Raw genomic sequence first — 14,495 nt, 5'->3', positions numbered from 1 at the left:
GGTGAAGGCTGTGCTAATGAACCATCTATATGTCAGTGATAGAAATCGTCCTTGCCAAACTGGCCACACAAAGGCATCATAAGATACGATGAGGTAAGACTTTATTGCACATTTGGTTAGCGTGAAAATATGTTAAAAAGAGAGTATATGACATAACATTTCCACAGATACAAACATAGTGGAAAGGGTGTAAGTACGTGCGTGTAAGCATGTAGGCAAGCCATACTCTGCATCACAGAAATAGTAAACTATATAATTGGGATAATGGCAGAATAACATATTCAGCAAACTGTTAAAATATAAGTATAATTGCGTGTATTTAAAAATCTATTACTGGCTGGTTTGAATGTTTCAGCCGTGCATGTCACCATTGCACATCACCACCTATCATAAAGTCAAGAATTAGTCTGTATGGTGTAAAAAGATATAGTGTCATGGTGTATTCGTTGCAGCCCTATTTTAAATCAAACACAGCTTTTCACATCTTATGCGAGACTCATTAATGAAGATGTGCAATGTCACTCCAAAAGTATATCACATTTAAGGAAGAGAGTTTTATGGATGTCAACTCCTTTATTGTGAGGAACACAATGGTTCGATTATATACTTACTCCTTCATCAGGTGAATATATCACGGTTGTTGAAATATTTGATGTACAAACTTAAATATGGAATGATACAAGAAATGGGAAATCCTCCGCCCCCAAACAGATTGTAGCAAGTACAGACTTGGCTACCAGACATACTGCCAGTCCTGCAAACAGATTGAATGAGTTTGGATTCCCATGCTGCTTTTAGCAATATTCCAGCAATATCATGATGGGGATTGCACTATTTGTAACATCTGAAATGGGCTTCACACATTGTACCCATGTGGGGAATCGAACCCTGGTCTAAGATCACATTATAACTGAAGAAATCATTTTTTACTGAAACATTTCCAAACACCTACCAAATTTCCAACACAAAAAATTCTTTTCGCATTGCCTATTGATTCATATCTGTTGTACCATGAGTGTTTTCACCAGATTGATGTTTGCAACCTGGAGAGCTTAACTTTGGATACATCTCCTCATAATGACATCATATTTTGATCAGTTCATCACATTTTACTGTTAGTTTTTAGTAATAATGAAAAAAATATTTAAATATTATTTCTTACAGGTGGCTCTTGTTCCATGGGTGATTGTCCTTTTTAAAACTATTGACTTTGTATGCAGGTGAGCTACAGTGCCTCAACTACTACTACTGTCATAACCAAATGTTATAACCATCTTAGCACTAAGATGTTGTAAACCTAGTGGACCATGAACCATATATCTGGGCCACAGATTCAAGAAGTCATATCCATCTAGTGTGTACCTCTTTCCAGACTGGAGTGTCTGTATAATAACTAGATTTTGAAAGAAAACTAGACCATTTAAATTTTCACTAGTCACGAACTAACAGACCTGCGGTTGTGGCTCTCCTCTGTTGAGAGGGTTATGGATAGGTTTTCAGAATACAGCAGTGTCTTTAAATGCAGGCTGGGAACCATTGTGACCAGGATATGTGTTTACTCTGTTGCCCCATCTTGTAGTAAACAGGTGCCCCCCAGTTACTTCCTGGTCTGACTAAATAGGTCAGTACACAACATTCCCTCAACCAATCCAGCTTCATACTGGGAGACCCAGTAGTACCTGTCAGTGAGGTTTGTTTCTTTTATGTTTTATGTGCTTATGTCATGTGATATGGTGTCTATAGAGTTAATTCAAGGGATTGGAATTATGAGAAGCATGTATTAGATCATATAAATGTATTTATAACTTGAAGCAGAGTTTATGTGTCCCGTATTTTTATGGTTACGATAAAGTAATAGCTCATGCTACGGATTTGGTTTGTTGGTTTTTTAATGTAGCATGCCATGGACGGGTGGTGGGGTAGCCTTGTGGTTAAAGCGTTCACTCACTACACTGAAGCCCTAGGTTCAATTCCCCACATGGGTACAATGTATGAAGCCTACTTCTGGTGTCCTCTGTGAGTATTGCTGGAATATTTTTAAAAATGGCAAAAAACTAAATTCACTCTCTCTTGATCTGGAACAGAATGTGTACTGGAACAGAAAGTACACTTGCCCATACTGTGGCTGAGCAGAAGGGACTCACATTTCAATGACAACTGACTAATAGGACAAGAGGCTTTAGTTTTATGTTTTAGCTTTGAGTGAAATAATAGAATATCTATGTGAGTTCCAGTTCTGAACCAAATTATGTTTGTAAGTGTAGCCCCTGAAGATCTGGGTTAGAATTGATCTTCAGTGACCCGTGCTTGTTGTAAGAGGCGATTAAAGGGATCAGGTTGTCAGACTTGCTCACTGCCAGTCAGCCTTGGTTGAATCATGTCATCGTATCCCAAGTTGCATAGATCAATGCCCGCTACCTGCTTCAGCGGTTGTTGGTTGGTTGGCCGCACTCAGCAATATTCCAGCTATATGGCGGCGGTGTGTAGATAATTGAGTCCAGTGATCAACATCATGAGCATCAATCTACGCAATTGGAATACGATGACATGTGTCAACCAAATCAGCGAGCCTGACCACCTGATCCCGTTAACTGCCTCTTATGACAAGCATGGGTTACTGAAGACCAATTCTAACCCGGATCTTCACGGGTCAGTCATGTTGTAGTTTGGGACCAGGTGATGAGTAAGTGCATCTTTATGCCATTTTAAGCAATATTCCAGCAATATCACTGTAGACACCAGAACTGGGTTTCACACATTGTACCCATGCAGGGAATTGAACCCAGGTCTCAGGTGACCAGTGAACGGTTTAACCATGGAGCTACCCAACCACTCCAATCCCATCCTCAAAACAACCATGTGTTTGCTTACTAGCATATTTAACGGCGTACACAGAAGTAATCAAGCTATATGAAGCCTATATACCAGTGTATGATATAAGGCCCGTCCGACCACCCGAGACGGGCTAGATTTCTGACGAACGGTCTAAATTTACAGCTAGCCAGCCCGATGATCTGGTAAAAATTTTAGATGTTCCATACATCTAAGTAAATTCACCATCTTTGGTCTGGTTAAATCCATTTTGGGTTGGTAACATTTTGAAGTTACCAGCCCTGATGTCTGGCTGGAGTTTTGGCTTATTTCATACACTGTTTATACTGTATGATTTCATCAGTACCTGACTATCCAGTGTCAGACATCATGAGATTCGACCTATGCAGTTGGGATACAATGCCGCACATCACCAAAGTCTGCAAAAATATAAATCCTGTTTCTCACCACTTCAATTGTTGCTGGGGCGGTGGGGTAGCCTAGTGGTTAAAGCGTTGGCTCGTCACGGCGAGGACCCGGGTTCGAATCCCCACATGGGTACAATGCGTGAAGCCCATTTCTGGTGTCCCCCGCCGTGATGTTGCTGGAATATTGCTAAAAGCGGAGTAAAACCATACTCAGTCAGTCAGTCAGTCAATTGTTGCTGAAGACCAATTCTTAGGACTACACGGTATTACCAGTATACCGTAATACGCTTTTCAAAAGATATGTATTGTAATATTTTGTCTGAGAACTTGTATGTTCGGTAAAGATCATCTATGAAGTTTTTGTGGTTATCTTTATGGTATAAATTAAAATCTACAGAGACTTTCATTCATAACAGATGTTTTCCTTCATTATTCAATGACAAAACGGCATAGTGTACAACTATAAGTTGTATGAAAAAAGAAACTAGTATCCCTGACTAAGCAACCTAATTTTGAAATTACCATTACCGGAACCATAACATATATTCTTAGGGACTTTTAATGTTGAAAAGATTGACCTGTTCAATTAGTGTCACTTCCTGTCAAACACTTAAGTTCCCAATCTATTGAAATGCATATCGCAATACGGGTACCTGAATTGCAATATACATGTATTGCAATAGTTTATTTGCCAATAGGGGCTGTGGGGTAGCCTAGTGATTAAAGCGTTGGCTCGTCACACCGAAGACCCAGGTTCGAATCCCCACATGGGTACAATGTGTGAAGCCCATTTCTGGTGTCCCCCCGCCATGATGTTGCTGGAATATTGCTAAAAGCGGCGTAAAACCATACTCAGTCAGTCAGTATTTGCCAATACACAGCCCTACCTATTCAAACCCGGAACTTCACAAGACATTTACTTTACTGATTGTGTGTAATCTTGCCCGAATTCTATTCATCGTTGATCGTTACGTGCTCCTTACCACACACACATTCTGTTTTTTTAATCAGATCTCGAGGAGCTGGCAAATGTTTGTATTTTTCATGATTGGCTGATGCATGGATGATATTGCATGTATACAACAGAGGCTTTAATGTCATGTCACATGTTCATTCCCAAATGATTGGCTACGATGTATTACATTAACTTCCAATAAAATATCAAGTAACATAACATGGGCGGACCCAGAGGGGGGTGCGCACACACACACCCTTTTGTGCTGAAAGTTTGTTAAATGACCATTGAAATTTGGGTGAAAATGAAGTGTGCACCCCTCCTTTTCTCAATAGTGTGCACCCCTCTTTCTCAAAAAGCTGTATCCGCCCCTGCATAAGATCCGGATGACATTGAAAGTGTAACAATGACAAGGAACTCAAGAGCATGGTGAATGGGAGATCTGTGTTTTTTCACCCTAAATTTTTAATAGATGAATAACAAATGAATAGAAAGTCCTTAAGATTTTATCAGCGTTCATAATACTTCCTGGTTGCCGCTTGAGACGCCACTGCTATAAAGGGGTTTAGAGACGCGAGAGCGTGCTTGTTGTAAATACTACACGCTCATCCCGGTTGTGCCTGATAACTCCATACACTGTCATACTGTAGCTGGTTCTAGACAGCACAGGATTGTACAAGATGGGTATTCGAGATCTATTTTGCAGAGGAAGATATTTCTGTGTCAATATCCTGTTTGTAACAGAATTGTAAAGTATTGACAGTTGAATGGTTGTTTTCATTATCCATGTTTTAAAAGTTCTAAATTTAAATACTATAGCAGCAAATCTCAAGTACATTAGTGTCCTCTAAATTTGAAAACACTCAACATTTAGATAAAGAAAAAAGAAAAAGTCCCATTTTCATGCATTTTTACATTTTTATCAGAATTATTTTTTAACCTTCTACATATTTTAACATGCATTCCAGTCATTAGGTCAGTGCATTGGGCAAAAACTCTGTTGCAATAAATTGTGAAACTGTTATCTGTGTTGTAATACATATTGCAATAGGTTGCAATACAGGTATTTAACATATACAATACAGGTATTTAACATATACAATACAGGTATTTAACATATACAATACAGGTATTTAACATATACAATACAGGTATTTAACATATACAATACAGGTATTTAACATATACAATACAGGTATTTAACATATACAATACAGGTATTTAACATATACAATACAGGTATTTAACATATACATTACAGGTATTTAACATATACATTACAGGTATTTAACACAATACAGGTATTTAACATATACAATACAGGTATTTAACATATACAATACAGGTATTTAACATATACATTACAGGTATTTAACATATACAATACAGGTATTTAACATATACAATACAGGTATTTAACATATACAATACAGGTATTTAACATATACAATACAGGTATTTAATATATATTGCAATACAGGTATACTATCAGTGTATGAAATAAGCCCAAAACCCACCCTGACATCAGGGCTGACAACTTCAATAAGTTACCAACCCAAAATGGATTTAACCAGACCAGGCACCAAGATATGGTGAATTTACTCAGATGTGTGAAACATCTACCGGTAATCGGGCTTGCAAGCTGTAAATTTAGACCGTCCGTCAGAAATCTAGCCTGTCTCGGGCGGTCGGACGGGCCTTATTTCATACACGTATACTGTGCATTCCTATAATGTGTGACCTGTGAAGATCCCGGTTAGAATTGATCTTCAGTAACCCATGCTTGTCGTAAGAGGTGACTAACGGGACCGGGTGGTCAGGTTTGCTGACTTGGTTGACACATGTCATCGGTTCTCAATTGCGTAGATCCATGCTCATGATGTTGATCACTGGATTGTCTGGTCCAGACTTGATTATTTACAGACTGCCACCATATAGCTGGAATATTGCTGAGAGTGGCATTAAAAAAAAAGCAAAAAACAAACAGTAGATCGAGCATCTGCCCAGAGAAAGGAAGTTTGGTGGTTTGTTCCCCAGTGCTCCAGATAGATGCCATATTGGCATATCGTGTAGAAGAACACCAATGAAATAGGGATGGATTGCAAATTACAGCTGTCTCAAATAACCAAAAACACAATAATATACTCTCTTATGATTAATTGTTTTGGTACCTTGTCTAATAATATCACCAGAATACTCGTCAAAAAACCTGAAACCTTTGATTAACATATGAGGCTTTGCCTTCAGCTGACATGGAAGATTGGTTTCGTGTCAGCAGCAAAATGATTTTTTCCTGTCTTTCCATTGGCTATTGAAGCACTTGAATTCTCTCATCTCAGTAATGTTAAGTTTAAAAGGGGGATATTATGGCTATCAACTTCTGTAATGTGAGGAATGGGATGTTTCTGCTAATGAAGGATTTACAATATACTCCAAAACATCAAGTTCCTCAAATTACAGAAGTTGACATCATTAAATTCCCCCCATTTATGTGTATCGCTTCTAACTGCCATTCAGAGACTTTAATGGTTATGTACTTTGGCGCCAAAATCCAAATTTACAACAATTGAGGTTGTCAATTCTAAAAACTTGCAGTTTGGTACTTATTGGTTTGAAAAGATGTATTTATAAATAGCCAGTTCTGATAATAACAGGTACTGTTATCTTTAGCACTGCAAGCTGTGTCACGCCGAAAGGCACTAAAAATGGTATTTATTCTAACCCTGCCCCTCAGCATTAATGGGATAAAATAATGGCATTGGAATAGTGTCCAAGTTCAACTGTTTCTTGGTAATTCAGTGGGCTGGCAGTGGCACTTTAAGGCTGACTTTAGTCCTGAACAATACAAGCAGAAGCCATCTTCCGAAGGCAAGGGAGGTAACTGACTGCAAAAATCTGATGGTTATTCTGAGTTATTCCCAACACTTGTCTCTCATACTGACCAATCAGATTCCACCTCTCACACTCTTACATTTTCTTCAAACAAAAAGGAAGCACGGAGTCGAGACTATCTGATTGGTAAATTATGTTCCCTCATGCAGTGTTTTGTCTTGCTTGATTAAGATTTTGCAAATATCTGGTTAAAAAAGCCCTGTCAATGGTTCACATGTTCTGCAAATCCTGAAATGAACAGAATGTTGATTTTGTTACACAATTTTGACAGGACTATGCATTGACTCAATAGTCCAGCCGAAATATAATTCCGTAATTCCAGCCAATTACTTTTAAGGTAATTAAACTCCCTTGCTGAGGAAGATAAGCAGATAGATGTTTAAGTTCACCTTCACGTGGATATTGACAGGTGAACCAGGAAGTAGTGTGACACACATAGGACAGACATACCCATGGCTTGTTCAGCATTGCTCTCTCTACTTTCTGAATCAAGTTGATTTGTTTTACTGGATTTATCCACTGCACAGCTGGTGAAACATTTTCAGGAAGGCGTTCTCTCTTGGTTTGGTGAGTAAGGACTTACTTTTCCATGGTATCAGTTTAATTTGGAGATACCAGGGCTTTTGTATGTGTACAAAGGTGATTTATTTCCTGGTTTGAAAAGTTAGATTTAGGTTAGGTAGATGAATATTTGCAATAATTAATTAATTTAGTCATTATTTTGATTTTTAATGGTCAATTTCAATACATTTGGAGGGAATTGAATATTTATCTTATCATTCAGGAATTATGATTTTATAAATTTGGGTCTCTTGTGTCAAGCTTTTCCAAATATTTGTATGCCTTCAATGATATATGTAAGTATTTCAGTATGAAACGCTGTTGCTGTTGCGGATGCTGTTATATACTTGCAACAAAAAGTAACAGAACTACTTATTTGAATGTAGCTATCTTTGAGGTGTGCATGTCATTACTGTGGCTATACATCAGAATGCAGTGTGCAATCACAATGACCTTTGACATTATGCATTATCAGTACATGATCACATGCACATGCGCATAAAACTGAACTGTGTGCACCTATTGCGAGACTTAAATCACTAATGCAGTTGAGCTGATCGCTCATTTAAAAAAGTTCTGAGACTTATCACAAATATATGGGCCTGGCTGGCCTAAGCAATACTACATCTAGACAAGATCGTCTTATTACATAAATTCCAATGCGTAATAGATTCAAATCTGTTCCTGTTGTCAAGGGGAACTTCAGTTCAATAAGATGTAGGCGAATTTCAACATCTTCCCTTTAAAAACGTTTATATGCACCCCCTGAACAGTTTACCAAAAGCGTCAACGATTAGTGTGGGCTATGCAACACAAGGGACAGACTGTACACCTATGGCTTTACACTGTTTACAGACTAGTCATGGTTTGGCCGCTGATTCACAGAAGGCTGCAACATTCCTGACCTACCAGCATTTGGCATGTCATCACTACAATTTTCTTTGTTACTTATTCAACCCCACCCCCCCCCCACCCCCCTCAGTAGTGTTAAAGCTGTATTACAGTGGTCTGTAAATAATCCGAGTCTGGACCAGACAACCCAGTGATTGACACCATGAGCATCAACAGATGCATTCAGGATGTTGTTGACATGGGGGCAGTAGTGAGGTGTGGAGTAGTTTCACCCATGACAGGCAAATTTTGTTATTTTGAATGGATTGTCGACCAGCCCATGTGCAAACATTAAAGATGAAGCCTTCCATTGTCAGCGATGTTGCAGGTCACTCCATGCATATATTGGCTGAGTTGATGTATCCTAATGTGCTCGGGACCTGTGAAGATCCTTTTGAGTATAGATAGCAATTTTACTAAGCTCCTATAGGAAGAAGTGAATATGTCTAAAATTTCCAATTAGAGTTACCACTTTTAGCCAAATTAAACCAATAAACATGTAGTTTTTGACGCACTATTTTCAGTTGTTCAAAGCAGGGGTTTCAAAGACTGGTGTTTGTGACAGTGAGGGCTTCCTGAGAATGACTTTGAGATGTGAAACATAATCTCTTCTTTACAAATTTGTCAGATGATCTTACGTTCCCCCTATAGGAACCAGAGCATATATTTTCTTTGTTTGAGGTTTTTCCTGGAAACAGCTACTTTGTGTTGTCCCAGGTATGAAGATCTAGAGCGGAAAGGCTGTTACTTGTTGTTTAGTTTAAAGGAGCGCAATAGAGTGTGGATTACCCCTTTAACAGGGATTGTCCTGATGCATACATCTTATGTATTTGTAGAAATCTGTTTTGAATATACTCAGATTTGTTTTGCTGTTTGGCTGATTTGATACAACAGCAAGTAGGGCTGCGCAAAATAACCGGTTTACTGGTATTTACCGGTTCAGACATTAAAACAATACGTATTGCGATACGCTGATTGAAAACCGGTATTTTGACATGCATTCGGAAAACTTCGTAACACTCGGAAATCTTCGGACATTTCCGTTTTTTTAATTGTTCTTTTCCCTGTTTCATTAGTGCCAAATGTTACTTACATTTTTATTTTGTCATGATTAAAAGTTTTTATAAAAGGTTAATCAATCATAGTGATTTTGTTGTGTTTTTGCTTTATAATCAAGCATTAACTCGATTATAAGTAGTTTTTGTTAAAAAAATAATCCTTGCACTATATTGCAATACATATTGCAATATATGCTTCCGCATCGCAATATATCGCAATATGAAAATTCTCTGCAATACCCACCCCTAACAGCAAGTCATCCGATTCTCTTGATAAGTAATATAAACAGAAACGCAATGACACTTGGATGCCAATAGAGTTGAGTGAGTTAGTGAGTTTAGTTTGACATCGCGTTTAGTAATATTTACGCAACAAAACTCGCTAATTACCAAAACGTATGACGGCGATGGAGTAGCCTAGTGGTTCATTGTGTTTGTTCATTATGCCAAGTAACCAGGTTTGTTTCCCGACCTCAGTACAATATGTCAGTTGCTTATGTTCGTCACATTGATATAATTGGGCAGTCACTTAAATCATCTTTACTCGGCTGTGGATGTTCAGCAAGAGCTCTTGGTGTTGCTAGGTGACTGTTGTGTTTCAGGCTCTATCAGTCTATGTGTCCAGCAAGAGCTCTTGGTGTTGCTAGGTGACTGTTGTGTTTCAGGCTCTATCAGTCTATGTGTCCAGCAAGAGCTCTTGGTGTTGCTAGGTCACTGTTGTGTATCAGGCTCTATCAGTCTATGTGTCCAGCAAGAGCTCTTGGTGTTGCTAGGTCACTGTTGTGTTTCAGGCTCTATCAGTCTATGTGTCCAGCAAGAGCTCTTGGTGTTGCTAGGTCACTGTTGTGTTTCAGGCTCTATCCGTCTATGTGTCCAGCAAGAGCTCTTGGTGTTGCTGGGTCACTGTTGTTTTTCAGGCTCTATCAGTCTATGTGTCCAGCAAGAGCTCTTGGTGTTGCTAGGTCACTGTTGTGTTTCAGGCTCTATCAGTCTATGTGTCCAGCAAGAGCTCTTGGTGTTGCTAGGTCACTGTTGTGTTTCAGGCTCTATCAGCCTATGTGTCCAGCAAGAGCTCTTGGTGTTGCTAGGTCACTGTTGTGTTTCAGGCTCTATCAGTCTATGTGTCCAGCAAGAGCTCTTGGTGTTGCTAGGTCACTGTTGTGTTTCAGGCTCTATCAGTCTATGTGTCCAGCAAGAGCTCTTGGTGTTGCTTGGTCACTGTTGTGTTTCAGGCTCTATCAGTCTATGTGCCCAGCAAGAATTCTTGGTGTTGCCTCATCTTGTTGAGTTATTCACATTCTCACTGTTGTGTTTCAGGCTCTCTACATGCTCAGAAAGAACTCTCGATGTTGCCTCATCCAATTGTGTGGTTGCTAGGAGTGACGCGTGTCATGAGTCTGCACCAAGGACGTTTTGTTCGTGAAGATAATGGATGAAAATGAGGCTAACCTCGGGCAGCCATCATTCCCGAGTGGGAGCGATAGCGCGTCTTTTGGAGAGGGGTCATCGTCGGGGCCAGCATATTGGTATCAAGAGCGGACAGAGGGCTTTGATTATGACTTTGTGCCGACCCCTGACCCCAAGTATGAGTGTGCCATCTGCCTGCTCATCCTGCGAGAACCTCGACAGACCAAATGTGGTCACAGGTTCTGCCGTGGCTGCATCACAAAATGGCTGAGGTAAGTCTTTTTGGGGGGCAAATAAAGAATGAAGAATCATCAATCACCTTTATTGTATGTCATCACACCTTGATTGTATGTCATCGCACCTTTATTGTATGTCATCGCACCTTTATTATATGTCATTGGACCTTTATTATATGACACCGCACCTTTATTGTATGTCACCGCACTTTCACTGCTTGTCATTATACCTTGATTGTATGTCATCACACCTTTTTTGTATGTCATCGCACCTTTATCTTATGTCATCACACCTTGATTGTATGTCATTGCACCTTTATTTTATGTCATCACACCTTGATTGTATGTCATCGCACTTTCATTGCATGTCATCGCACCTTGATTTGCTTGTCATCACCCCTTGATTGCAGATCAATTGATTCCTTATCATCACACCGTGATTGCTTATTATCACACTTTTCTTGGTTGTCATCATACCTTGGTTGCTTGTCATCATACCTTGGTTGCTTGTCATCATACCTTGACACTTGTCATCATACCTTGATCACTTGTAATCATAGCATCTTATCATACCTAATGCTTACAATGTAAATGACTAGTTTGTGTAATCAGTGTTGATTATTTTCAAACCACCTTGATTTACCCGTAATATTACTGATTTTAACAAGAGATAGTGTATTTTTTTTAATGGCCACACATATAGAGAATCTCACCCAAGTGACCACTGATATCAATTATATCAACACGAGTTGACAAAGTTACAAATATCCGAGGCTTGCCGAGGATATTTTTACCTTTATCAACGAGTGTTGATATAATTGATATCAGTAGACACGAGGGTGAGATTCTATTTATCATCAACAATCATTCTTCATTAGTTTTCAGTGAAAAATGTACATCTCTCAACTCTGTACTACCATTAGATTTGCAGTGCAGCGATGTCATAGCATATCATATGATCTCACACAAGCGACATCTCCTGTGGAACACCGTTTTGGATGATGAATGTCTATCCAAGCCAGTTAAATTGGTTTTGGATGTGTTATGTATGTGATACTCTAGATATGATCCCCAAGGTAATTGTCTAAATTTCCCAACTCTCATCCTGACCTCCTCCGTGGTATAGTGGTTAAAGCGTCCGCCCAGAGAGCAGAAGGTCATGGGTTCGATCCCCCGACCGCGTCATACCAAAAGACGTTAAAATATGGTACTTGTTGGTCCCTGCCTGGCGCTCGGCATTAATGGGTACAACAAGTACTGGTCAGCTCGGAGTCAGTATAATGTATCTGTGTGGGGTATTCATGCTTCACTGCGGCATGGTATCTCAGTGGGCTAGCACTATAAAAAACAGCTTCTGTCTGGGCTAGTACAAACAGCCACACATACACATACACACGCATGCACGTCGTCATATGAAGCGAAATATTCTCAAGCACGACGTTAAACCCAATTTCACCTCACCTCACCAAACTCTCATAATATTCTCCAAACAGAGCATTCCAACACATGTGAAACTGACCCTCAACACAGGAGCTGGGGTGTCTGGAATATTTGTATAGGTATACTGCTGTGTCTTTATCTGGAAGTACAGTCAGTGGTTCCGGAGGAACTGGGTCATTGAACTTCCTGTTTGATTTTCTGCATACCCATGTTAGTTGACCCTTCAACAAATGCTGTATCAGCATAAATCATGTGTAAAGTGGGCAGTAGATACTATGACTGTTCTGGATGTTGTGGCTAGTGTTCCTATAGAACACATTTTTATAATAGCTCTTGGTAAGAGGTTTCAGATTTATTTAGTAAGAGGCGAAGGATTTGGAAATTTAAGTGGTATTACAAATAACTTTTTGTAGTTTTCACTCATAAAGGGAAAAAAATGAAACTCCTCTATAAAGGTGCAGGATGTTGAACATCTTTGTAGAAACGTTCTACACTTTCAGAATCTCCCAGCTCATTAGGTTTCCTTTTCACTTTAAATGTAGTTGCTTGTTTCTATCAAAGTTGTATGGTATTTTATCAATGCATTATGCAGTGGAGTCTATGAAAGATTCCATTTTTCTAAATTCATCATCTTCGTCTTTCATCTCCTCATAACTCCGGCTGAAGACTAATGAAGATTTAAGACTGTCCAAACTTTACCGTGACAGTGTTCTCCTGGTATAGACAATTGTATATGTTTATAAATCATAGGAATCTCAAATAGGAATCTCAAATTTTGGACTATAGTCAACTACCTGTGAAGATCTGAGTTAGAATTGATCTTCAGTAACCCATGCTGTCGTAAGAGACGACTAACGGGATCAGGTGGTCAGGCTCGCTGACTTGGTTGAAACGTCATCATATCCCCTAGCGTAGATCGATGCTCAAGCTTTTGATCACTGGATTTTCTAGTCCAAACTCGATTATTTACAGATCGCCGGTATATAGCTGGAATATTGCTGAGTGCAGGGATAAAACTCTCACTCACTCACTCACTCACTCACTCACTCACTCACTCACTCACTCACTCACTCACTCACTCACTCACTCACTCCATTCACTCACTCACTCACAGTTGTACAATAAAGTGACAAAAAAGTTGGTCGAACTTGCTTGTGACATCGGTCTGCACGTGCTTCCACCTGGTGACAGTTTGGTGAACCGATCATGTATGCTTGTTGAATGCCGTAATTCAGGTCTGCACAATGAACCTTTTTTTTGTCCATCCAAAGATTTGCATGTGAATGTGAACATCCTGAGATGAATCGCTCTGATAATTTTAAAGTCGTGTCGGTTCCACCACTAACAGGATGTCATAGGTCTAACATTCTTATTGGCTAAAGTCGTAAAGTCGGTAAGAACTGAAGTGCTGATGTCAAACAGCGAGACGGATGTGACACATTGTGGTTTGTTCTTCTGGGTAGCTGTGATGTTCAGTATCTGGATATTTGATCAATGCTCTGATTGGCTGAGTTGTTTGGGCCAATGGGAAGCCAGGAAGATATTCAGGAAGTGACATACCAGTAAGTTGTAGAATTTATACTGTATTGTTGAAACTTCATGTGCAAGTTGATACCATTAGAATGTGTATGATATGGTGTACTTTTGATGTGAATAAGTATGACATGGAGGCTAGTGGATATAGGTATGACGTGACTTAGTGGATATAGGTATTACATGACATGGAGGCAAGTGGATATAGGTATGACATGGAGGCTAGTGGATACACATATTACATGACATGGAGGCAAGTGGATATAAGTATGACATGACATAG

The 14,495-nt window shown here is 39.4% G+C and overlaps 1 protein-coding gene across 4 annotated transcripts in view; it reads left to right on the top strand.

Annotated features, from left to right (window-relative positions):
- The window catches only part of LOC124281779 (TNF receptor-associated factor 6-like), a 54,347-nt gene that overhangs the window by 23,189 nt on the left and 16,663 nt on the right, over positions 1-14,495 (top strand). For 2 of the 4 annotated variants that reach the window (XM_046717754.1, XM_046717751.1), the window contains exon 2: positions 10,914-11,275. In XM_046717754.1, the coding sequence (XP_046573710.1) occupies positions 11,025-11,275 (251 nt within the window). In that variant the 5' untranslated portion in view covers positions 10,914-11,024. Of the gene's footprint in view, positions 1-1,665; positions 1,691-7,514; positions 7,654-10,913; positions 11,276-14,495 lie in introns of those variants that run through there. The other 2 variants (XM_046717753.1, XM_046717752.1) reach the window with 2 other exon arrangements.

The sequence above is a fragment of the Haliotis rubra genome, unplaced genomic scaffold, assembly GCF_003918875.1.
Source record: "Haliotis rubra isolate DU_JTF1 unplaced genomic scaffold, ASM391887v1 Scf29, whole genome shotgun sequence".
Lineage (NCBI taxonomy): Eukaryota > Metazoa > Mollusca > Gastropoda > Lepetellida > Haliotidae > Haliotis > Haliotis rubra.
This window is presented reverse-complemented; position numbering and strand designations above follow the sequence as displayed.